The sequence below is a fragment of the Drosophila santomea genome, chromosome 2R, assembly GCF_016746245.2.
Source record: "Drosophila santomea strain STO CAGO 1482 chromosome 2R, Prin_Dsan_1.1, whole genome shotgun sequence".
NCBI lineage: Eukaryota > Metazoa > Arthropoda > Insecta > Diptera > Drosophilidae > Drosophila > Drosophila santomea.
Window position 1 is genome coordinate 3,803,991 of NC_053017.2, and position 27,211 is coordinate 3,831,201.

At 44.7% G+C, this 27,211-nt stretch overlaps 1 protein-coding gene across 1 annotated transcript; it reads left to right on the forward strand.

Annotated features, from left to right (window-relative positions):
- The first annotated feature begins 16,803 nt into the window (after positions 1–16,803).
- On the forward strand, positions 16,804–18,546 carry LOC120446799 (serine protease inhibitor 42Dd). The gene is made up of 4 exons (XM_039627956.2): positions 16,804–16,935; positions 17,008–17,909; positions 17,964–18,108; positions 18,168–18,546. The coding sequence occupies exons 1-4, from the start codon at positions 16,920–16,922 to the stop codon at positions 18,290–18,292; spliced, it is 1,188 nt and encodes a 395-aa protein (XP_039483890.1). The 5' UTR covers positions 16,804–16,919; the 3' UTR covers positions 18,293–18,546.
- The last annotated feature ends 8,665 nt before the right edge of the window (positions 18,547–27,211 follow it).

Here is a 27,211-nt window from a genome sequence, read left to right on the forward strand (position 1 = left end):
AACTCTGGCTAAAACAGTGCAATTCTGTAAACATCTAAGTGGGCGGGCTGTGTGTACGTGTGCGGGTGTGCGAGTGTGCGGGTGTGCGAGTGTGCGAGTTTGAGCTGGTGTGTAACGAAGCATAGATAAAATAAACAAAACACAAATAAATATGTACGCTGCATGGCCAAAGTTTAAAGTGCCAAGAAAAAATCAAAATAGAAACTTTTTCCTTCGCCATGCTGATTGCATTTAACTTCGTACTGGTCATTTCAATGTGTGATGTGTGTGTGCCTTGTGGGGCGAGTGGGGAATGGAAATGGAACGGAAATTGGTACGAAATGGAATGGAACGGAAGCTTGCTAAGCAGCACGCAATCTTACGTATTGCCGGGGATGCTGGGATGCTGCATTTCCGCAAATGTACTTCAGCCATTGACCTGAATAAGTGATATTGAGCATCAATTGCCAACATGTCTCGCATTTCCCAATTCTTCTCACACTATTAATTACATATAAGTACTATTCTGTTTACACTAAAACGTTCAAGCTGGCAATTAACATAATCTACTCGTGTTTCTCTCCATTTGGGTAACTGATGGATGTGCTTGTTTAAGGCCAGAGCCTTGTTGACTCGTAATCGCTTGGAATCTTGTCAAGAATCGTTCAGTTAAAAGGAAGCGAAATCGATATCCAATTTAAAAGTGCATATTTAATTAAAGAAAAAACCCGTTAAATACTCTCTAACTAGTTTTTATTTTTTTGTAGAAAATCATTGATATTAATATAAATAATGGATGAAGAAATAAATAATATATATTACTGTTTTTTTCAGATTTTAATTTATTATAACAGCTTTTTGAACAATTTTTTCTTTTCTTTGAGACGTTTAATCAGGTATTAAATTAAATTCATTTAAATAAAAAGTGGGAGTCCAATTATTTCCATTTTTGTTCCTTTTTTAATTTTTATGCGCTTTTTGCTCGATCTGTTTGGATACAAATAGTATTAATGCTGGAAGGTAAGTAAGTTTGCAGCCCTGGAAGTACTCGCATTACCTACACTTAGCAAACCGACTTACAAATTTTCAGGGTTAAAAAGGGATATTTGCCTACTTCTTGGCCCAGAATGAGGTCAAGCGATTGTTGCCATAACGCTGATTGTATTTTTATGCACTGCCATCGATGCAGTAAATTCAATTTAACGAAGTCGCCGCCCAACGTAATTAAATCCACGTCTACTTTCGTCCAGCTGGATGTGGATGTTGTTGCTGGCTCATTCGATTAACTTCAGCCGGGACTTGGCCATATGGGGAGTGGGACCGGAGCTGGACAGGAGCTGGACCGGAGGAGGAGCAATGGCAGCGGAAAACCAGTAACTGGCAACTGAAAACCGGCAAGTTGAAACTGAGAAACCGAGACGAGGACGAGGACGAGGACGAGACGGAGCGTATTTGCTCGTGACACTTAAACACATGCGGACCAAACTGCTTTATGCTTAATTAAGTATTATCCCTGTTGCACATGGAGAGCGATGGAATGGGTTTATGGGACGCAGGCGGATCGGGAAGATGCAGCATGTCTGCAAACAGCAGCTCTGTTTGCTTAATAGCATGGTCAGTAAATTTAATTAACTTCCCTTAAGGATACATGAAACATATAATAAAAGCAGTGCAGCACCAGTAGCAACTCAAAAGGACAAAACAAAGGCGACTCGCAAAAAACAACGGAAATATCAGGCTAAACTGCAGCAAGCCGAATCTTATATGTCCCTATTACTGGTAACAGAAAGACTGACTAGCATTAAGATCACAAATAATTAGTAAATAATTTAAATCACTTATAACAGTGTGCAAAAGCATGCAACAATATGTTTAGAACTAGGAGGTTTAATGGCATAATTGTTCAAGAAAGTGATATTTTCATTGCCAACTTTCGGCCACCTTTACCATACTACTTATAATTCTTATATATTTTATATATATGTAGACTACAAGATATAGAGTTAAAGCTAACATACCCTCGGCAAGAGTATCAAAAAAAGAACGGAAAAGAAACAGAGGCGAAGGAGACAAGCTCCAATGGCAGCCTGTCCCCATCTTTGGCTCAAGTTGCATTGGGATTACACACACACACATTCGGAGATATATATATATAAATACATTTATATACAGAGAAGGCTGAGATGGAGAGCGTGGGAGAAGGGGAGAAGAGGAGAAGGGGAAGCACAAGACTTGACTGGCTCCTGGCTGATTGTTGGCTTGCCGTTGTCCTTTGAGATGTTGTGCAAACAAGCAGCTTAATGTCAGTCGACACAAGACAAACACAAGCACAGAGCAACACACATGCACACACAGGAAGAGAGAGAGAGAGAGAGAGAGAGAGAGAGAAAGAACAGCACGCACACACGGACAAGGGAACACAGACATTAACTTCTTTTTGATGAGCATATGTTGCACAGACGAACAAGGAACAACGAACCCAAAAAGCTGACTGCCGGGAATAAAACACGCCCGCAGCTATCATTGCCGCAAATTATAGTGCGCTGGCCTCCACGTTTATTGGCAGCAGATGTGGCTAAAACCGCCTCTTAGCCCCACTTAACCGACGATCCCCGTAGCCCAGCATCCCAGACGGAATGCATTCCGGCTCAAAAACTGATTCACATTCCGACTTCGATTCATAATTCATAGGCATCTACTTTGCATGCCCCACGGCGGTGACGCGTCACGTTCTCCTGGTTAGGCACTCGCTTCCTCGGCTCCAGAATCAGTTATATATATCTATATATATGCCTGGATATGGAATAGCTACATACATATATGTGCTGCATTGTCTTGTCTGGCCACGTTTGGGCCATAACAAATGATGCTCTCGACGGCGGCACGGCCAAAAGTTCGCTCAAGGTGAATTGAATGTTGAATTGTGGCTGCTCCCTGGACTTTGGACTCTAGATTTTGATTCGGGATCCGCGGATGCCGGCTGCTGGCTGCTGGCTGCTGGCTGCCACTTGAATGGATGATTATCCTCCCAGCAGACAAATGTTCAAACGTAAAATGCAGATCCATTCAACCGAAAGTTCAGTTTAAGCACAGCTCGGCTTGCGGAGCTTGAAAAATTGTTTTAGATTTATTGGTGACACACATTTTTAATGATCTATAGAACAAAAGAACCACTTAACATTAACTAAGTTAGTCAATAGAATTTGCTTTGCGTTACCAGTTAATTTTTTGTTTGAAATCGAGATTCTTTATCATGCAACTCAATCTGCGAGAACAGTTTCACAAATACATTGTAATCATAAGAAACTTTCATTTGCAGCTGACACTTGGCACCCACTTCTTCGACTTCTTCTGCTGACCAGTTCATATACTTCACATCACTCATACGCAGCGTGGTCCGTTTGAAGGCCTTTATTTGTGGCCGAGTGGAGGAGTCGGAAATCACGGCGCAACTCTGATGAGGCGTGCAATCAAAGTCAAGCAGCTGTATCCCCAGACACACCCTCTTGCGGTAGGGCTGCCATGGGTTAAGGGCCCGGGACTGGGTGCCTCAAAAAAGGTGCCATTAATATGGCCGTTAACATTGCGGTTAGTGGCGTTGCCTTCGCACTTGCCGCATCGCCTGCGGGCAGCGGCGTCTCATATTGCCACTTGCCACTTACCCCGTGTGTGTGTGTGTGTGGTTGTGTCTGCGTGTGTGTGTGGCAGCTGCATTTAACACTGCCATCGACAGCGTTTCCGGACGTCCAACCAGAAGGACGGGCGGATGGACGGACAGACTGTCACCGGCAGTCGGCTAATGCCGGGTACCGCGCAAAAGTTTAAGTTGACTGCCGCCAGTAAAAGCCATTTAAAATTACGTGCCTGGATTTCTCGGCCTGGCTGCCTAGATGCCTGGCTGCCTGGCTGCCTGGCTGGTTATTGAGAGCTTGAGGACGTGGACAGAGGGCCACCAGGCGACCAGGTTTGTCACTTGAAATGTTGCAGTTTCCCCAGCTGCACCCTCGTATGTTGCACATAATTTTCACATAAACGAGAGAGGGCCTAATATAAAAAATTCCCTCAAATCGTGACCGGCAAACGCAAGTGACTCCAAGGTAGACACATTGACTTAAAGATCCTTCGCGTGGTCGAAACCCAACCCAAAACCATCCGAAAATGCAATCGTCCCGGGGGGCAAAAGACTCTCCGCCCCATTCTCGTGGTCGTTGAGCGCCCCCGATGTAATAAATAAATCAACTGCAAAAAATGTTGCGCCCGCATCGACATTTTAAGTGTTGCCCATTGACTTTTGATTGCTTTTGGCCGGGGCCAAAGGCTCCGGGGATTCCCGCTGGCCGATGGCAACATTTTGTTGCACACAACGCAGCCAAAGCAGAGCTCAAAAAATGGAATGGCAAATTTAATGAGCTAGCCAAAGTCCCGAGTGGAACAGAATGTTTGCGGAGTCAACTTTTGTTTTCCTCATCTATTTTTGTTCTTTTTTTTTTGTTTTATTTTCCTTTGGTCAGGTTTTTTTTCTTCAGCTTGGCTCGTTCTTTCGTTTGCTCGAAACTATTTTCAGCAAATTTGTCAAATTAAATTGCATGTACAAGAGGCCGCCATCGCATCCCTTGAAGGGCCCAAGTTCGGCTGCTTGAGAGGATTGAATTAAAAAGTTGGTGTGGTTGGCGGTGGCAGCTCTGGAGCTCCAAGTAAAATGCCGCAAATTAATGTGCATAGTTTTTGTTTCGGTGCTCGGTGCTCGGTGCTGCGTACTCGGCTGCGGCCTGGCATTTAATTAAAATTGTTTACTAAATATGCTTAAATTTGTGCTCTGCCAGGCCGATCCCGATCCCGATCCCAATCACTATCCCATTCCCACACCCATTCTGCATTCCATTTTGCGAATCAGGTCAATGCACAATTTAATTTACGCGCCTGTGTGCAAAATCAGTCTCGGCGAACTCGGCTTTGTTACCGGAGTGACAAATGTTAATTAAGGCATCTCGCGCCTCGACCTTTTCCTTCACCCCCACATATCCATCCCCACTTCCCCCCGCTTTGTCCGCGGTTCGGATTCCGGCTTTGATGGGTTTTAATAAGGTCCAGAACGTTAGTTGTCCGCCCTTTGCCGGCCTGTTGAGTGCTCGCGAATGCATAAAAGTCAAGTCAGAGCTAAGCAAAATGCATTACAATGATAATGCTGTACTGCTTACGGGCCGACTTTATGCGCTTACACAGGGAGAAATGATTGTGGCAATTGGAGTAACTCTCGGGATCCCACAGGCAAATGAGAACTGCTCATGCTATCTAAAAAAAATTCTATTATCTATGATTGCTTCTATTACCTGCACTAACTTCCTTAGCCGTCTGTAGTGAAGTTGTAGTATATTCATTAAAATGTACCCCTGAAATGTACCCATATTTTTCTATCTGTGCTTCGGTGATGTTGCTGCTGTTACTGTTGCTCTTGCCGCGCTACATAATTCAGCAGGACATGAACTGACAATAAAATTTAGTGCTGAGCTCGCATAATAAAGTCGGCCGTGGATGAGAGAAGTGGCAAGGAGCTTGTCCAGCTCGGGATTTCTGTGTTGCTGTTGCTGCTGCTGCTGCTGCTGCTGCTTCTGCTGCTGCTGTTGCTGTTGCCGTTTCTGCCCCTGTTGCGCCCCGGCAGCAACTAAAAAGGGCTAAGAACTAAAAGCAAAGTCATGCGGCCAGCAGCAGTAATGAAAAAGATGAAGAAGAAGCTGCCAGGCTGTAAAACTGTAAGTTGGCATTAAGTTGCAAGCATAATGAAATTATTTCTCAGGCCGCCCCGACGACAACAGGATGATGGCAACGCATCGCTGCCACTTGCTGTTGCTGCTGCTGATGTTGCTGCTGCTGCTGCTGCTGCCACGGTTCCTCAGCTGGCGAGGCGTCGGCACATAAATACTTCATGCTTAATTGTCCTTTTGGGTGTAATTTCAAACGCTGCCACGCACACAGCAGGCAACACACGAGATGACAGCTCTTAAAGCCGAGCTAAAAGCCAACCCTCTGCCCCATTCTACACCCCTTAACTGCCGCTTCTTTCGCTTTGTTGCCTCTGCGTCATTCTTTGCGCTGTAATTTTAGCGCTTGACACAAAAGTTGCAATTTTCGCCGGCTACGAGCTGCAGAGCGAGTGAGTGAGAGGGGTTTTCGCGGGGAAAAACTTGCTGATTGAAGTAGAAGGAGAACTCAACCGGAGAACTCTACTGACCAGAAGAGAGGAATGAAAGCTAGATTTAAGGCAACTCCCAACTTTTGCTCGTTAGCGTTGCCTTAACCCAAAAGCAAACTGGCTGCAAAGGCAACTGCAACACTTGCTGCAATCGCAGCGGTGGTCACACTCATGGGGCGCCGGCCCTTAGCAATTCGCTCAACCGTGCTCTGGCCACACTCGAGCCTCATTCAAACATTTTACATTTGCACAACCATCCTGCGGTCTTCCAGATGGAAGGCCTTCGTTTGTCAATGGCATGAATACACCGAGGTCCTGAAAGAGCGGCCAGCAGACTTTTGTGAGTGTTTATTGAGAGCTCAATGAGTTCCGGGAAAAGTTAATGAAGAAAAATTGCAATAATCGGGCTGGCCAGCAGCTGAATGAAATGAATGGACTTAACACAGTAAATGCAGAAGGTAAATAAAAACCCAAAGCATCTTCATCTCAAATTTCAGTTATATTGAGGAAATATTGAACATATTATATCTTAAGTAGACGATATTAAGTGTGGATCTAGCACAGCAAATATTTTTAAAATTAATTCCGTTTATTCATGCCAAAAATGGTTGAATAAGCAAGAGATTATTGCATCGCAGAGATTCAACTTTCTAGTGCTATTTCCTAGGTATAAATTCATAAACTGATTGCTTGACTAAACGGAAGTTATAAATTAAATCGGTTTTTTCATTGGCCAGTTAAAACAGCATGGCAGACACTTTGTTTAGAGTTTGGAAGCATTTCCAGCTGTGTTAATAAATTTCAATAAATGTTTTCAATGCCGTTCGGTGCGCTTTGCCTGAATGTTATGATGCTTGCACGCGTGAAACGTCAACAATCAACGCACAACCGAATAAGTGAATGCACTCGTGCAGCTGCTGCAGCTCACATGCCGAATTTTGGCCAGAACCAAAGCAGGGCCGAAATCAGAAAGCCCTAAACCCAAAACCGAAATCGAAATCGAAATCGAAACAACAGCCAGAAACTCGCGGGGGCGAAACGATTCTGGCAACGCAATCCTCACGAACAATCCTCACAGACAGAGAATACTCGTACTCATCCATTTTTAAATTTTATGGCACAAACAGCAGCGCCAAAATCGCACATCCAGATGCTTGGGGGCGTGGCACTTATCCGCACAATTCTCTTTGGGAAATTAAACGCTACGTGATTGAAAGTTTGCTCACCCAAATGGCACATGACCAGCTTCATTTTGGGCTTCGGTTTCAGCTTTATCTTCGGTTTTCAGCTTCAACTTTGCCTGCAGTTTGTTGGCCTCATCACCGGAGTGGGCGTGGCACGCAAGTGGGCGTGTGCGTGTGGCGATTTAGTGTTCCGTGGGGAAGGCGCGTTTAATTAACCAGCTTAAAGCAATTCCATTCATTCCGAAATTCAACTCAGGTGCACAGCTGCTCTTCCCCCTGCACAAAGTGACTCTTACTTTTCACCCCCTCATCGATGCCCATAGCAATGCTTCCTTCATTACTAATTACTACTAATTACTTCTAAATGCGCATAAAATTATAACAAAAGCCTGGTGAATGGCAGCTTCCGTTTCAGTTCATACCCCATTTTTCTCGCAGTGTTCCCACTCCGCCCATGATTTGTGACTCATGAGTGCTGGACATTAGCTGCATTTGCATGACACACAGGTCGCCCGCCACGCCCCTTTCTGCCTGCATAATTGGCGCCAATCAAATGCACTAACACGAAGGGAACGGAGCAGATAACAAGGAAAGAGACAGCTAGACGGGGAGCGAAAGAGAGAGGGCACGAGGCTTTCTGGGCTTCCTTGGCTTCGTGCAACTTCCGCTGCCTTCTGGTAAGTTGCCTGTTTTCTACTTTCCGTTTTTATCCGCTGACCAAAATAGAAATGAAATAAGTATCTGCATGGCCAGCCGGTCATTAGCGGCGACATTTCAGCCACGCCCCCTGAACCTGCGCCCCCTAGTTTTTTTCCTATAGCCAGCTTACTCATTTCCGCCCGTGGCGAAAGTTTTATGAGATTCATAACTTTGCCTTGGCTTCGGTTTATTCCCCCGTAGAATTTTGTACTTCCTTTTTTTGCATTTTGTGCAGCTCGTCGTGCCACGTCTCGTCTCATTTTTATTGCTTTCTTAATTATGGAGTCACTTTACATTGACACGCTCCGGAGTTTCTGCCACTGACCCGTGCGCACTCCATGAAAACGATTCAAAATAAATAGCAAATAATTCGGCGCAAGCCGCTTAAAAGTTGGCAAACTATGGCTGGCTGGCCAGCTACGAAAGTTTAACTTTGTCATAACCTCTTTTTGTGCGAAATACTTCAGCAGCGCCTCCCGTCCCTTTATGGTTAATTAGCAGCAGCTCAAATTTCCCTTTAAATATTTACGGAAAAGCGAACGGACGGTTGACAAGTTCGTCCTCTTTATTGTGTTTATTTTTTCCACATCAATATTGTTGGGCAGCTAAAACCAATAACATGGGAGTTATTTAGCAAGTTCTATCTGAATTTTAAACAACTGAATGGTTTGGTGTTCTTAAAGTTTTTGGTGTTATAATATTAAACTCAGACAAACAAAATGTTGCTGAAATCATGTCCTTGTGACACATTGTAGAACATCTCACGGTTAGCTTTGAATTAAGATGCCTTTTAGCGTATATATATTTTAAAACCTCGTTTAAGCATTGCAACAAACATAAATAAGACACTTGCCACTAAGAAAGCATAAGAGCTCCTCATCACAAGCTTTATTACCTGTAATTACTCACTCTTAATCAGTTGCGCTCGAGGACAAGGATTTTGAAAAAAAAGAAAACAAAGTAAAGAAATTAAGCGCAATAGTAGGGAAGGAAAGCGGGTGAAAAACTTGCTGTAATTTCTATGCTAATTGCTGGCAGTCACCTTGCTGCTTGGGTTCATCAACAGCAATTAAATAAACACAAAAATCCCCCGTGCAGCGTGAGGAGCGTTAAGTATACGCCGCGTTGGCCGCAAGTGGCGGTGGTTTTGGCTGAAAGCGCGAAAACTTGCAGCCTGCCAGCAGCTCAGCAGCTCAGCAGCTCAGCACGATTCGGTGTCTCTCGCCGCCTGTCGGCAAAAACAGGCCACAATGGACCATTAACTGGTTGACAACAACATCGAAAGCCCTCTTCCCCACAACCCAGGCCCTCCAGGCGGGAATCCCAGGTTTTAGGGCTGGGTGGGAAATGGGAATCTGACGGAATCCAGCATCAAGTCAAACGACACTTCCGCCCTGCAACAAGCACCCGCTCTCCCCTCTGCCCCGCATTTCTGCACTTGGTGTCGCGTCCAGCATTTACAGTTAACCACATTTCCGGATTTTGCATCCTGGTGACTTCCGTCCTGGCATTTTGCGCACAGCATGCAGCTGGCAGAGTCTAAACAAACCGAACGAAAAGGTGCCACAGAAAAGAAGTTCCACTTGTCATATGCACTGCTCGAGTCTCGAGTTTTGTTTAAATAATTGAAGCAAAACACTAGCGGATCGCTCATACGCCGCATGGCCTCCGTCAATTTGGGACTGGGCAAGAAGTCAGCTTACTAATGAATAAATCAGCATGCACTGTACACGGCAAGAGAACAAAGCAAAGGATACAGTTCCTGTCGGCACTAATGAAGTCCTGCAGAGAGAAAAATGAGTTTCCAAGCTGACCATCTCTTAGCTGAACTTCTCCTTATTAAGAATGGCCCCATCCTAACATTATTGCCAAAACTACATTGGGCATCCGAAAGCAGCAAATTATGAAAAGGATCTCCAAAAAAATGATTAAAAATCTAAGCTTTAGTGAATACTCGACGCCTTCTGTATAATGAACTTGTTTAAAGGCTTTGAAGGCGCCTCTAGCCAAATTGGATTATTTTTTCCTCTGTACAGCTGTGCGCACGTGCGTTGTCATTTGGTTTGAAGCTGCAAACACACAAAACACGAAATCCTTTGCCTTTTCGGACAAATCAATTAGTTGGCAAATGGCCAAGGAGACGGGCGGACTGGGTGGGCTCTTAATTATGCGCCAATGTTGCCATTGCAGTTGCCATGACAATCCAAACTTATTTAATGGCCACCGAGCGGATCACACACATACACACACACACATACAGCGCCAGTCAAGTGCGGGGTTAAAAACTTTGCCCGTTGGAAGATTTAAAAAAGGGAACAAGATTCTCTATGCACATAAACAGTTTACAGTTGAAAAGTTAAAAGCATGCCAACACCTGCTTGGCACACACACGCACACGCACACGCACGGAGATTTTCTCGGCAAAATTTGTGGCATTCACCTGATTTGCCCTCACTCGGAAAATACACACACACACACACTCATCCTTCAGAGACACTCGAAATTTTGACAGTTAACAAATTTCGGTGCAAAAGTTTGGCACATGTTTGCCATTGACAGAGAATTATGCAGGGCCCGAAAGCAGGACATGTTTTCCCGGGAAAAGGGAAAACCAGCCGAGGAATGGGCCACAAAATTAAGTGAAGCATTCGTGCGTGCCCGACAAAGGTGAGAAACGGCAAACTGTAAACTGCAAACTGCAAACTGAAAACTGCAAACAACTTCATTCTGCAACCAGATTTCCATTTTTTGTCTCCGGCTGCTGAAACTGCTGTTGACATTCCGGCTGCTAAGTAAATTAATTAAAAGCATTTTACCACTGCCAGCCAAGCCGACGGCTCTTACCGGCAATCGGATTGGCCGCAGGAACTCAATGTCAGTACTTCTCCGGCACTTTGGTCAAGGCAACTGCATTAATAACTGCAATCGATCGCATCACAAGTTGGTTTTTGGCCATATGACTTCTTTGCAAAAATGTACATCGTAGGCTTTGGAGATTGTCATACAAGCCAAAATCAAGACGCCTGGTTAATCAAATGCGGCTAATGTTTGATTTTGAGACTAAGCCACGCTTCGTTGTTGATATTTTTAGGATTTAATAACATTTTTATCTTCTAAAGACTTAAATATGGTTCTACGTCAATAAGGTAATATTCTTGTCTCGGGAACTGTAAAAGCTAGAACGTTGAGACATCTGTAAAATATAAAGATATTATTATTATATTATTAAAGTACACTTTAAATGTGAATGACAAACAACAGAGCTTGTGTTTCCCCAAGCCTTTAAATTCCTCCTGAATAATCGTTCTCCTTGCCACATGCTCTGATCACATCTTTAAGAATCCTTGAGACAATCCGGCTAGGATTTACGGTTCCAGCCCCGTCAGTTGCTTCTGGGACGCAGCTGCTGAGGACGTGGTTGTCGGCGGATAGTTATTGAACCGGTATATATAGCCGGAGAGTATGGAAAGAGGGGGTATCTTGGGGTGGCCTGTTTCGAGGTTGCTTTTGGCCGCACAACTGTGGCCATGTCGCAAATCGTCCTGCGTTGTCACTGGCCAAGGCGCAGAAAGCGCCCAAATCGGTTGTGTCTTTTCATTTCTTGGGGCTGCGGGGCATTTAAAATCGTCCTGCGGCACACACATGCATAACAAGGGAAAACTACGGGGGAGTCTAAGTCCTGGAGGGAAGGAAATTAAGTGCTGACCATTTTTCGACATGGCATCCCCACGCCGCCGATCCTTCGCCCCCTGCTTCCTCATGCATTCATTTCACTTTGCACTATTTTCGGATTAAGTCCTGCGCCTGTCATGTTGATTTGTACGCCTTTGTGTGTGTGTGTGTGTTTGTGTTTGTGTTTGTGTGAGTGTGAGTGTCCGTAAGGATGAGTGAGTGCGTCTGTGAGTGGGCGTGTGGGTGTGAGTGTTCGGGCCACGTCTGCGGTTGCAGCGCTTTTGGCATTTTGCGTTGGTGTCGCAAAAGTTGAATGATGGCGTTTGCCTTAACTCAACCTTTCTCCCTCCTTCCCCTCCGTTTCCCCCTTCCCCGCTTTGTGTGTGTGCGTGCGTTTGAGACCCAAATATTGTTAATCCCATTGATTTGTGTTAATGATTGTCATTGACACTGTTGACAGAACTGTTTGTGGAACCCATGTCCATGGGCCTCCTCTCTCCGCCCCTCACCTCACCGCCGTTTCGCCCACCCATTCGGGAGCCGTTTCCGGATCCGGTCACTGCGGTCACTGGTCTTTGGCCTTTGGTCAACGGTTCCCGTCCCGCCCCTGGTCGCTGGGAGCCGAATTTTATGAAAGACCACAGCAGCTGCCAGCTGAGGTGCTAAATTCAGTTTGGGCTTTGTTTAAATTTCCTGCTGGCCACAAAAGCTGGACCCTCGCATTTCCGCCACAGTGCAGAAAATTATAGGTGTCGTTTTGAAAATAGCTGACCACAAAGCAAACGGGACTTAACCGCTAATAATAATAATAATTTTAATTGTATCACTTTGCTCGTGTTTGGTTTGAATAATTATTAAAAACAAAGCATACTTTTTATTTAACTTAAGCAATAAATGAAACAGTTACTCTATTGGTATTTCCGTCACAAAAAATCCGTAATTGATTGGGGTATGGAAAAGCATTGGAACTCAACCACATCACGCTGAAGGTGATTTTTTCTCTCTGCCAGGAGCCGGGAGCCAAGGACAATTCTCGCCGACTCACTTGAGCAGCTGCAACTTGGAAATCTCAAGTGGACGAAGTCCGGTCCCCCACCTTCCCCTGCAGCTCTACGTACTATATAGCACACATAGCTGAAACGGGTCTGTTTGCTTTGCTGCTTGGCTTGTATTGATATTTCACGAGAAATCAACACAACATACCAATAGTCAAGCACAGGCTTCTTCGCCACCTTTTTCCCCGGCCCACTCACCTTTGAGAGATTTCCAACTTTGTCACCATTTGCAGCGGAAATGAAAAATCAAATCGAAGAAAGGCACAGGAAATGTAGCTCTTCGCTTTTCACTTCAACAATGTCCGTGTGTGTGTGTGTGTGTGTGTGTATTTGTGAGTGTGTGTGCTTGTGCTGTTTAAATTTAGCCAATGTCTATAGAAGTGACTGCTGGAGAGCCTCTCCACTGTCTATTACAAAACTCTCTCCGTGCGGATCTGTAAATGTATTTGTAAATGTCCTTGCCGCTCCACGTGGCACCTCATATGTGCTGGGTTGCACTAACACACATGTCAGTGTGTCGCTCGTAATACCTATAGCTATAGCTATAGCTAGGTAGATCCCACTCCAAGTCGGAGTCAAGCTTTGACATCAAATTGTGTTTTCAATGTTTTGCCAACGTGCCATTCGATACTCTTTTAAGACGTCGGTAAGATTTTAAAAATGCAAGCACCTATATACTTAGAGCTTTATTGTTTTTTCATCAAATTCTCTATTAAAGGACAAACCTTAAGGAGTAAGCGAGTTTAAATAAACGATATCGAATTAAACAAAGTCGTCGTTATTAAAATCAAAATGCAAAGGCATTTCTCTTGAGCCTCAGCTCTGAGCTTTAGATCATTATCCCTGAAATGCGTAGCTAAAATCTCAGTCTTTTAGTAAAATTCTTCCGCCTAACAATAGCTCCTTAGGATTGAACTCGATTTTGTTTCGTTTTCTGAAGAGTAACCGAACTTCGATTGCGCCAAGTCAGCGTCATTCACTTGTTTTATCTGGGCATTTGTCTGCGCTTGAGACGTTTTTATCGTCTTGGCCATAAGCCTAAACAAATACAAACAATTTTGCCTCAACAGAAATAAAAAAGGGAACTCACGAGAGGAGCGGAAACACTAGTAGAGCCAACAAGAGCAAAGCAATGCTGAAAAACAAATTGTGAAAATGTCGAAAAAATATAAACAAAAATCAGCAGTCCAATGGGGAAAAAACCACGGGAATAGAATGAGCAAACTCTGTGAAAATAGAGGAAAATCAATTGAATTCAGCTCAGACAGCTCCGAACCCAAACCAAAAACCAATCGCAAGCCCCACACACAACCCCAGTAGGAAAAGGCACAAAACTGTTGCTCTTGATTTATAGAAATCATATACCACAAATCAGACAATTCACGCACAAACCGTACAACTAATTAAATGATGAAGGCCTGGGACAATAGCTCAGAGACTTAAACTCACCTCAACGACTGAGCTCAACAAATAGAATTCCCAGAAGTTTGATTGCACAATGAATGATTTAATTAATAAATAAATAGATGTGTGCACAGGTGTCTCAGTATCGGTGTTCGAAGCGAAATTTCAATTGCAGCACAAGTGTGGCACAACAATTAATTATTGAGCCCAATGTGCGTCTTGTTCTCAAACCTTCCTCTCCCTCCACTGGTGCAACTGTGCAACTGTGCAACGGTGCGTATGCGTGACAACGTGTTGCAACACATTTGTCGATTGCCGATTGTCGATGGCAGTTTGCATTTGGCAGATGCAGTTTGCTGTTGAAGCTTACAGCTTTCGACCCACTCTGCCGTTTACTCGGTTGTTTACTGTTTTCCAGATTCCGCCTGATGTTTGATTTCAACTGCAAAATGGACCACAAATCAAATCGACAAAGCTGCAAAGTCACACATCGGATTGCCAGATCGATTGAGAATTGGGCAAATAGAATACGGTAGTCGCCGGCAAAGTGAATGAGACCCAGTTTCTGTATCAGTTACATTTGCCTTGCAACATTGACTTGGCCATCAAATCGAATTACCATATTGCCATATGCTAAAAACCGGGCTTAAAAAGGTTAATTCCCAACATAGTCGAGCCAATCAACTCTCCATTGTCGGTTTTCGCTGCTGCTGCTGCTCAATATTCTAGCGAACATTTCGTATTTATTGCGGTCCGCTCTAAGGAACTCGAAAGAGGTTTTTGGGACGGGTCGAGTGGGATTTTCTGAGCCGCAAACTAGTTGGCTGAGTACTTCTCGATGCGCGGCAACCGCAACACAGCACATAGAAACTTTCGCAATCGAAAATGATAGCCTGAAGGGGGCAGCCGAGAAAATTTGTGTGAGTTTCCAATGCAGCAACTGCTGTTGCTGCGAAAAACCCCCACCCAGCTTCCGGGAAAATCATCCCACCGCCTGGTTGCCTATTGCCTCTTGCCTCTTGCCTCTTACCTCTTGCCTCTTGCCACTTGCCTCTTGCCGTTTGGCGAATTGTTTCATTTCGCTGGCAATGCCTAAGCCATCAAAGCCGCATAATACAGAAAATTTCGAAGCCATGTCGAATATGTTGCCTACCTTGGGGCGCTTTGGGTACTTGCCACTTGGTACTTGCTACTTGATGAAAATGCAATTAGTGCGCGATTTGAATGTGATACCCAGCGAATTCGCACTTGAACAGAGCGCTCTCTCTGGCAGGAAGAAGTTGCCTTGCTTCGCCAAAGACAAAAGAATTCAATTATAATTGCATTATGGCTAAAAGTTTCGGCTCATCATAATGCGATCAAAATATTGCAAATTAAACGCATTTGAAAATCCATTGAATTTGCTCGCTATTGGGGAAATGGGAAATGGGAAGAGGAATATGGAAATGCAAATTGGGGAGTGGGAAATGGGAAATGGCAAATGGGTAATGGGTAATGGGGGTCGATTAGTCAGGCGAGTCGTCGCACTTAAATGGCCCAATCAGACGTGAAATTTGTTCATTTGCGCCAGCCGAGTGCATGAACAAATGCATGATTGAATGAAATGCACACACATACTTACACAAGGACAGCCGTGTCACACAGATACACACACACACACACACACACACACACACACACACACACAAGGAAATCAGGTGCCTAGACATGTAGAAAGCGTGACGTCAAAAGGTGAACGAAATGAAATTGAAATATAAATACAAAACGCATCAGGCGCATAAGCAGAGCAATCAAGCGCGAAATCTGTGCACAGCAATGCATAACTGCAGTCTCTTCATGAGAAAGAGACGGGTAGAACAATGCCGAGAGAGATGGGTAGAGTGGGCACAAAAGGGAGGGCGCCATTCGCATTCGCATTCACAATCACAATCACATTCACTGTCAACTAGGAATGTGTAGACATCATTTAAGTCACTCCAGCATCAACACAGGCACAGGCACCCACTCACACATGAGCAGACAAAGGCGGGGATAGAGTTGGGTTATTAGGAAGAGAGGGAGAGAGGGTTAAGCACACACAGCTGCCAATAGAAAGAGATGGCCGGTGGGTGAACCGCCAAGCCAACTGCCAATACATTGACATTATTGACTTGCTGTCGTGGCATGCAAATAACAATGCCAAGCCCCACTGCATTTCCCTCTATTTCCCTCTATTTCCCGCCGATTTTCCACCGTCCAATTCTACTCTCTCATCTCGAGGGCTGCGAAAATATTTGTTAGTCGAGATAAAAAATTGGCAGCGATGCGAATCGGCAAAACAAAACTAGCTAAACAATAACGAAATAACAAAAGCTATTGACATCAATGACAGCGTCCACAACCAACAATAAACAATTCCATAACCGTATTACTGATATCCAAAACAAACTGTTTCATTCCACCAGCAGAGAGCTTAAATAAAAGTTTAGCACAATTTCTCTACAGAAAATGTACAATTAAAAGCCCTAAAGAAATTAAAATAAACTTAATAGCATATTCACTTTTATTTGTTAACGATTCATGAACAAAGTATGATTCTGAAGGGCTTCCCTAATGTGAATAACTGCTGACCTTAGGCAACCGGTTTGGATGCGACTGAATCTCTGGAGATAATCTCGAACAAGTTGGTGACTCAGCTCCAACAACCCATTGTTCAGTTCTTTACAGAGCATCGATGAGCTTTAGTTGGATCGCAACATGCCAAGCGAATGGGGTAAGTTATTTCGAAGTCCCGAGTTTGTAGTATTTCTTTAAAATTACAAGTGCCTTTGCCTGCTTTACCCAGTATTTCTCATCATCTGGCTGATCCCGATGGCCTCCGGGGGCACTACGGCACCATCGCTGAGTGCCAGTCCCATTGTCTTTGCCCGGAATCTGTTCCGTGCCCTCAACGATGAAGTGCCGCCCGTGAACATGATGGTATCTCCGGCTGCTGCCCGTGCCATGACCTTGGTTTTCATGGGGGCCGGCGGAAAGAGTGCAGATGAGCTGCGCTCCAAATTGATCCTGGGTGTGTCAAATAAGTCCGAAGTCGCCAAACAACATGCGGAGTCCTGGAGCGACGAGTGCTCCTGTGCGAAAAGAGGAGTAGCCATGCGATTGGTCACCCGTTTGTACGTCAATGAAGAGGAGAAAATACGGACTGACTTTAATAGCATGGCCTTGGAGTTCTTCAATGCAGAGGCCGATTCTCTTAACTACTTGAATCCGGAAGATTCTGTCAAAAAAGTTAACAAGTGGCTGGAGAAACAAACGTTTTACACTGTAAGAAATCTGTTTACGCCCGAAGTTTTCAATCCCGATGCCAGTGTAATCCTTGTGAACTCCCTGTTCTTTCGAGCCAAATGGGACAAGATATTCCCCCTGCAACTTACCAAGGTCGAAGACTTCTGGATCAATCCTCGCCAGCGGATGGAACTCCCTATGATGAGGCAGATTGGACAGTTCCGCTATGGCGAGTCCAAGAAACTAAAGTCACAGATCCTGCAGTTGCCCTTTGAGATGTCCAACATGACCATGATGTTTATTTTGCCGACGGCCATCGATGGCTTGGCCAAATTGGAGGAAAGACTTGGTCAACTGGACATGAACGAGGTGGCCGCCAGAAGTCTGATGAAGGAAGTGGATGTCACCATTCCGAAATTCAGGATCGAGAGCTCTGTTGATCTTAAGGTTCCATTACAAAAGGTGGGTCACTTTGTAATTATCTGGAAGTACAACTCTAACTATTCTACATTTAAGATGGGCATTAATAGTGTTTTTGAGGCTGGACAAGCAAATTTGAGTGGCGTTTTTGAAAAGAAATCACCACAAAGGATTTCGGAAGCCAGACACAAAGTTTTTCTGAATGTTACAGAGTTTGGGTGCGAGGTAGCACCAGAATCAGGTGAGCAAACTGAAATGCCGTCTTCTATTTTACATCTGATATATTTCAATTGCAATCAGATGTGCAGCCCGAAGTCCTCAAGAAGAATCACGATCGCAAGGTCTTCAAGGCCGACCGCCCCTTCGTTTTTGCCATCCGCGACAAGAAAAACGTTTACTTCGTTGGCCATTTCATTAAGCCCTAATTGCGGGAGGGCTCTAGGAGGACTGCACGTATATTGATGGTGATGGCCCGCAGGCAATCACGCCATAATGGACAGTATCCCAATGAACATCAAATTGTTGCCAAACAAATGTTCACAACGAACTCGAAATACAAGATAGAACACTGTAGTCGACTTTCTGGACTACCAGATACCCGTCAATGGGAGTTCTTTGATGATACTTCCAAATTTATATAGAAATGGGCCAAAAAAAACATTTAACTAAAAACTTGAAATAATCTAAGCATTCTCATAATTGTGGGCGCGTTATTTTCTTGCCATTTTCTTCGGCAGCCCGGCAACCAGAACAAGCGGACAGCGCGGACACAACGGACACTGGCTCTCTTTGGGTTGCCACAATTGAATTTGACGCCGTTTCTTTTATCTTGAAGGGACGGGGAGGCGTTGAGATCTTCGCATTGACTTTAAATGCCGGCGCTTTTGGTTTGCCCTTTGCCCTTTGCTCTTAGATTTCTGTTCTCGCTCTTAGTCGCTGTCAGCCACTTGTTTAACTACACATGTCTCTGCCATCAAGCGTTTGATACGATATGTGCTCTGTGGCAGCCTTTTCTCTGCTTCTATGCCTCTGGAATCGGCTAGCTTTATCTAAACTTTCTAACTATTATAGTTTCTGAGATCGAGGCGTGCATACGGACATGGCCCGATCGTTTCGACGAGAGAATATAATCAAGAATATACCTTCATTCTTTGTGTTACATACTTTTCAACAAATCTAGTATACCCTATTTCCCTTCAAATAACGGGTATTAAAACAGCAGGCGCATGCAAACATTTGTGCGATGGGGAGATTTTGGGGTGCAAAATAAATGGCAACATGGCCGTCGCGGACAGATCATTGCGAAAATTCGCAATTGGGAGTGGGAGGGTTGGTTGAATGGGTGGGGGTGGAGCAGAAGGAATAGGGAAAGTGGGGAAAAGGCAACAAAGAAACGGCGGCTGCCCAAAACCAAATGAAAAGTAGCTTGGGAAATGTGAGCAGCTGAGCCTGGTTTTAAATACTCTTTCACGTGTTGATATTTAATAATATAGCGTATAGAACATCGGAAAAATAACAATTAGTTGCATAGCATTGTTGCAATTATTAAACCCATCGATAGAAAAATATATCACTTTTAAAATGAACTGTTAGTTCAACTAGGCGCAACAAAAAAGAAAACCATATTTGACAAGGAAAATATCTGTTAAGTGCAATCCGAGCTTAAAGCGGTCCAGCAGGACTAAAAAGGACAACAGAAATATGTTTGCCCCCCGCGAGAGTAGAGAAAAGCGGCAGCAAACGAGCATCGCCGGGATTCTTTTGCCGGCCAGGGAAGCCAACTTGTTAGCCAATTTTAAATACAACTGCTGCCACTGACAGTAATCAAGATTGCACGGCAATGCCGGCGCGGCTACAACAATGCCAAATGCCATTCCGGCCAGAAGAGGGCCAACAATTGAAAAATAAGTAATTTCTCAACTGTAGTGAACTTCGCCGAAGAATCGGAGGAGCATCAGGAGCAGGAGGAGCAGGAGGAGCAGGAGGAGCAGTGGGTGGAACAGCAGCTGAAACAAGCAGCCAAAGTCCGAGCTGGAGCATCGGAATAGGAACAGGAATCGGAATCGGAATCGGAATCGGAATCGGATTCTGAATCGCAGGAGATGGAGTCGCTCGTCCGGTTGGGAAACGAAAACTTTGCCCGTCCAATTCATCGATGATTGTCGTGCAACGCGATGCGATTCTGGTTGTGAATCTGTTTCTGATTCTGATTCTGATGCCGATGCTGATTCTGGTTCTGAGTACGGCACCGTCGCCTGCCATTGATGACCATTGCGGGAGCAACAACAGCGGCAGCCGGTGTGGCACAAATGTTTACTTTCCCCCGACTTTTGCCCCAATGGAACCGAAGTTGGAGCTGGAGCTGGAGCTCTTCCGTCAGCGCAGCGGAAGTGCAGCTGCACAAACTTTGGCGAAACCCTGGGGAAAGTGCTGGTAGTATCGAGCTGTTTCTGGCAGTGTCATCTCCGTCAAATGCTAATGCAAAATGTCACAGTCACCATAATCACATTACCAAAACTGGGCACAACGAAATTAATTCGATTGCAGGCCAGGGCCATGAATAATTGCAAATAAATGTGGAATTTCATATCGAATCGCCAGTAGTTGGTCAGTGCATACACACACCCACATATATAAACCAATTAATTTAATTGCTATGCATACGCTCGTGTTTGATTTACTCGAAATGCCAATATCTAATGGCCACAAATGCGCAGATACATAATCTATGGGAAAAAACTGACCTCGCTTTTTCTGCGCATAATTAATTTGAACATGAATATTGCAGGGCATTGCAATGGGTCCCTTGCAATAATTTCGTAGCTAGGATCGCTTTCGGAATGTAATTTAAAACCAATCAAACGCATCCACATGCAACAACAAGCGGCAAGTGCCGGAGGTCACAAAATGTATTAAGCATCCTTGTTGAATGATGAGTGGTGTAGGTGGTAGGTGGTGGGTGGTGGGTGGTGTGTGGTGGGTGGTCCATTGGGGCACTACTATCATCCAAACAAGCCCCGTATCGCATGTAGGTGGAGGCAATTGCTTTACAATGGGGCATGCAATCCATTTAATAGTTGCAACAATAGGGGTAAGCGGATCTCCATTATGAATCAATCACTTGACCATGTGCAAGATTGGGTTAACTCAAGTTATAAGGCCGAACAATGGGGCCAATATCTTCCACTGTTCCAATTCTAAAGGATATTGTCCGTTAATAAGCTAGAAGTAGGTCTGGAATATCCAGGGCTTATGCCTGTTATCGAAATGGCACACCAGCTGCTCCTTAAATCGGTTCCTTTAATTGCTTATAACGAAGGCCTAGTTTGACATTGTTTAATAGTTGCTTACATATTTTGAACTTTATATTATTTAATATTCCGCCCTTTTACGATGACGGCCCTTTTAGGAAAGCCACCTAGATCAATATGCATGACGTCTTTGGAACATCCTTTGCCATCGACTCCGGCGAAGTTAATCAACTAACTGTTCTGCGAGCCACGCCCTCTGACCGCCCTTGCGAAATAGGGAAATTGGGAGCATCCCTTCGGGGGCTAAAACTAACTTATTTATGGGTATCCCTGACTTTGACTTACGTGCCTGCCATTCGAATGTAGTTTTACTCCTTCGCGAATCATATTCACATGAGCTGTGTCCTGTAGGTTCGTGATAGTATTACCATATTCCAGCACCCGAGTCCTTCGACCTGCGTCCTGAGTCCTGAGTCGTCAGTGTCTATTGCCGCCCGTGCCACATGCTGCAGGAAATTACATTTCAATTTTAAAACGACTCTCATTGCCAGCTTCCGTTACAGTTGCTCACCTCCATTTGCCCATCGCGGCAGGTGGCCGTGTAGCAAGTGTGGCAGGTGTGGCAGGTGCGGCAGGTGCGGCAGGTGCGGCAGGTGCGGCAGGTGCGGCAGATGCGGCAGGCGTGCCATTTCGGGGCAGGTGATTCGGAAAGGGAGCGGCATCACACAAAATGGCCTGCCATGAGCGGCACTTATCGCTCGACTGCAGCTTAAGCGCCGGTTAATCCATCACAAAAGTGCATGCATTCCTCTGGCCAACACCGCATCCTCCCCACTCCACCTCACCTCTCCTCTACTGTACAGTCCACTTCACTCCACTCCACTCCACTTGACTTCACCCCGCATCCCCCACAATTTCCATGTGCTGCGGGCCGTGCAAAGTGCTGCCGTTGCTGATAATAAGCCGTCATCCAGGCAAAACTCCTGATGAGCTGCAACTGCGGCCAAACTAAAGCGGCACCGAAAAAAAAACTCTCAATAATATATGCACCTTAATATGTAACGATCAATTAGGGTAATGGTAATGTAGTTTTCTATTCACATATCAAATAATATTGTATTTCCCTAATCAAAGTTTCAAAAAGCAAGTCAAGCATGCTATATGCATTATCCTTTCGAGTAATCTCATCTGGTCGAAAAGCCTAAGAATGACAACCAAATATTCAGTGACTCCCCTTGTTTGTATTTTTTCCTGTGTACATTTCATAGTTGGATACAGCGCACGGCCTTTCTTTGCGGTTACGCATACGCCGCGTTGTCCCGCTGGCAGACGTGCGTGCCATAAATAGCGAATGGCGTGAGCGGTGAGGGGAGCGGGTCTGAAGTGAAGTGGAAATGGCAGGGCTCATCCATTCCACTTGCAACGAATTGCAAGTCAACGCCAAGTGTCTTAAGTATGCAAAAAGAAAATCTGCAGAGCGCGGGCAGCGAATGGAACGCTGAACGCTGAACTCTTAACTCAAGTCTGGACAGGTGATTTAAAAGCCATTTGTCAGCCGCGCATGGAGGGAGGCATGCTCTAGGGCTGGGGTGGGTCTTGGTCTTGGTCTGGGTCTGGGTGATTGGCTGGGGTCAGTGAAATTATTCAAATTATCCCTGAGAAGATTTCGCTGTCAGGATCTGGCAGACGACTGCAGTTGTTTGGGGGCGGCAATCAAATGGCCTTAGTGGCATTCTTTTATCGCCCATCCGCATCCGCGTCTGCACTCCACGCAATCCTCCAGTTGACAGTTGACAACAGCCAGGAACCCATAGCCAGTATCCAGCATTCAGCATTCAGCATTCAGAATCCGTGAGCCGTGGTCCGTGGGTCCCATTTGTTGTCGCCGCTGGTAACCGACTGGATATCCCATCTATTATAAGTGCTTACCACTCGCCGACGAACATTGACATTTGGCTAATGGCGAAAATGTCACCGAAATGCAGACCCAGACGCAGACGAGCAAATAAACAGCTTTCCAGAAGGGGCGAGGGCTCTTACAAAACTCGAAATATGGAAAAGAAAAGGGAAACGTAACAGAAATAATTCAGCAACCTTGACCCATCACAATTTTCAATCAGCTCCTAATTCCGCTCATCCAGGCAATCAATCATTTCTTACTTATCATTTCATGATTTGATGCTCATTCGCCGCCAGGCGTTTGTTTAAATTAATGTTTTGCAACAAAGTCACACATTTTCACCGAAAGTTATAGAAAATGTTTTAAGTTAGTCATAAATTAAAATTTGTTTCATGTTTCCATTGGTTAAATTGTTTAATCTCACTTCTTGTTTGTACAGTTTATAAATAAAAAGTCTACCCTCTCTAGCCTTTAATTTATGGTTATATTAAAGCCAAGTTGATTTGTTTTCTGTGTAGTTTAAAGTGTATATGATTGGCACTGCGTGGGCCCAACTATTTATCAAAATCTTATCATTAACCCAAGGAGGCCACATTTCTTATCCGCAGTTACGCACATAACTCATTTAGCAGCGGGAAGTTGTGGTTGTGAGTGGAGCAAATCAAAAGCAATCATAAATCAAATCATTTGATTCATTGATTACATAACACATGCAATGCTCTGCGTTTGTGTGCGTATGTGCGTATGTGCGTGTGTGTGTGTGTGTGTGTGTGTGACAGCCGTTCTAACGCGCCTATTTAATCAACCCAAACCCATGTTGGTGTATTCCCCAAGAGCCACCCAATTTGCAGACCCCGTGAAGGGACCCCACCTAGCCAAGGAGCCTGCCTATTGATTAATAACAATGCCCAGCATGGAGTAGCGAAAGAAAATTGCCTGGCTGGATTCTGATTGTGGGGCACAGCTCCCTACCCCGCTCCATCCCTGCGTCGATTGGAGGCCCTCAACTTAAAGCTGTTGCAAAAATATGGCAACAATTAAAATTGCTGTGGCCCATTGTCTGAGCACACACAAAAGCAATTAACTGTCCGATTTGATAACAATGACAAATATAAATATACGTGTGCGCACTGAGCGAAATACTAAGCTGCTTTTACAAAAGTTCAATGGACACAGTGCCCAACTATTATTTATATTTCCATAACTTACTCACTCTCGATTTGAAAGTAATAATATTGAGCCGATTTCTTGAGCCTTTGCTGAAGTTCCATTTTTCTCAGTGTGCCTGCACGCTTTGGTGGTAATTGAAAAGGACTCGATGCAGCTCGGCTCTGGTAAATGACTAAAAACATACAGAATATACAAAACACAAGGAGCTGCTGGGGATGGGGATGGGGATGGGGATGGGGCTGGAGATCTGGATGCGGATGGCGATGGCGATGGCGATGGCGATGGAGGTGGCGATGGAGGTGGAGGTGGAGGTGGCACGTCCGGGTCGCAAATGTTATGACAAGTGATGTCGCCTCTTGTTTGCTTTGCCAGCATGCTGGCAAATTCTCAAAATTGTTTTTTCATTACACACTGTCGGTTGCGGGGAAAAATCGGGCGACTGTGGGGTAAGGAAACTGACTGTTCGGCCTGCAGAAGCAGTAAGCAACTGCAGCTTGCTGCACTTTGCCACTTGGAGACAATAACTCATTAACATAACATTCCGAAAGTCACTCGCTGGCATTCAAGTTGCAACACATGCGCCAACATTTCGCGCTGTCAATCAGCAGACAAGTTTCGCCGACAACTGAACACAAAACACTTTGACATTTGGCAAACGTCAGCGGCCCTGATGATGAATGCTCCCCAGGACCAGGATGCCACGACCAGGATGTCAGGACTAGGATACCAGGATCAGCGTCCTCAAAAAAAGAACTAACGAAACGCACCTTTTTGCGTCTGGCAATTTAACTGACGAAACTCACGAACAACAGACAAATGACCACAGAATCTATTTTGTTCTCCGAAACACTATGTGTGGAGTTAGGAAATTCAGGGAAATATTAAATTACATTATGTGCGAAGTCCTGCAGTAGAATACTTTTACAATTCGTTTTCAGATAGTAAGCTTGATTCCATATTCTTGTAATTAAAATTGCAATTAATTTAGGTTCAAAAAGGTTTAGAGAAGCATCAGTTTAAGTGTTAGCGCAACTTAAATATTTTTTAGAAACTGGTACCTGTACCTAACCTACTTAAAGACACCGCAATGAATAATCTGAAATCAGCAGACATTTATGAATATTTTCCAGAGTATCTCAGTGGTCATTCCGCAAAACCATAAAGTTTCCACTCGCTTTCTGTTTCTGTTTTTTGTTTTATGTCTCTAAGCACTCGCGGCGAAGATGAACGACAACAAAAACAATGGCCAAGAATAATTGCATGAAATAAAAAGCGGATTTGCATTTTAGATTCGCAGCGTCCACCTTTTGCAATACTCGTACTGTTGATTTTTGTGTTGTCATTAGAGGTGGGTGGGGTGGGTGGCCAGGAGCGTAGACTGTGCCACAACGAGCAGCAAAATACCTCAGCTGTATCCCGCTGACAGTCGAGCTGGGGGACCGAAAGTGGAAGCGGCTTGGTCCTTCCGATAAGAAGTGCTGCCACTGGGGGAAAGGCGGGGGAAAGGGCGGGGGAAAGGAGCAAGCCACTCTGAGCAAATGTCACACAAAACTAATACTCAGGGCCATTTTTTATGACAGCCTGTGTCCAGACCCCGTAAACCTGAGCAGGGCAGATAGAACAAAGGAATATACACTGTTACAACCTATTAAATTGGTGAATGTATTCAATTATTGGTTGAACCTACATTTCGTGTTTATCTGAAATGAAATTTGCGTTCACAGCAGTGGGAATAAGTGCAATATCTAACTCGTAGCCTTTGTGATATTTGGTCCTAGTCTTTTCTTACTGTGCACGACTTAAAGTTTTTGTAGTCCCTGTAATTTGACATTTTGTGCGTCCTGTGCCCACGGCTCAGTTTTCCTGATTTCGGTGTTTAGTTACATGTTTGTCTTTTAAAGGACCGAATCTGCGTTGATGAAGTGCCGGCTAGCTTTAAAGTGGGTAATATATTTTTATGATTTACCCGCCTCTCCGGAAATTTTGATGAGATTTGCGTGGACGAACTTTTTCGTTTTCTTTGTTTTTTTGCTTTTTGTTTACACTCATTTCACATAATGCGGGAAGTTTGATGTGTTGTGATTTGCTTTTGATTGTTGGCATATTTCTACAGGCTGTGGGGGGGATGTGGGGCGTCCAGAGATTGCAATTAGTTGAAAAAGAAAGCGCGCGAGCAGAGGAAATGCGAAAAGTGAGTGTGAATATTTTAGCTAAATTTTGCAGAACGAAACCGCTGCTCTGCGCAGGCCAGCGCAAATAAATGCGAAAATCCACCCACTCCCCTCGGGCTTTTCCGACTTTCCGCATTTGCCACTTTTTCGCCTTGTATGGGACAATGTAACATGCAAATTTTGTGGTGAAGACTGCACAAAAAGCGGAGCAAGAAGCAGCGGCAACTATTTGCGCAAACAGAACAAGCGAACGAACAGCTTGTCTAATTGTAATCCGAGTTGTAAGTCGTTTAAAACAGACAACGAACGTTGCTGGAAGTGGGTGGTGGGCGGTGGTCGGTGGTCGGTGGGCGGTAGGTGGCACGGACGGTTAGGGGGGCGTGGCTGGAGCTGGACGAACGCTGGAGTACTCGAATTAATTACCCTCGGAAGTTGCTTGGTTAACAACGCGCAGCGAAATGGAACGGCACACGGAAATGCCCAGAGCAGCGAGGACAGAGAGCAAAATGCACTGGGAGAAACAAGCTACTGGACATTGGTAACCATCCTAACCTAGTTCTTATTCGTATAGGTCACAGATATTTTATTTATTGCTTTTCCTATCCTTACTGAAAGAATGTAACTGAAATGAAAAGATAAATTCCTTAGACTCCGCTTTATATGAATTCTATGAATCTCGCCAAATTTTAAGTTGTTTGTACTTGAATAGAGATGTCCTGTTACAGCGATGGCATGTTTCTCCCAGTGCACCTTCCAAATCGGACACTCGCTGCTATGTGGACTTTGCGTTCGGGAATGTCATCATCAACGCTCAAGTTCGCGTGCACAATGTGGCAGTCGCAGTGGCACAGG

Bases quoted from the DNA above. Each gene is read 5' to 3' on its own strand.
- LOC120446799 (XM_039627956.2), top strand. The intron at 17,910-17,963 runs GTGGGTCACTTT...TCTACATTTAAG, and splicing joins TTAAGGTTCCATTACAAAAG to ATGGGCATTAATAGTGTTTT. The intron at 18,109-18,167 runs GTGAGCAAACTG...AATTGCAATCAG, and splicing joins CGAGGTAGCACCAGAATCAG to ATGTGCAGCCCGAAGTCCTC.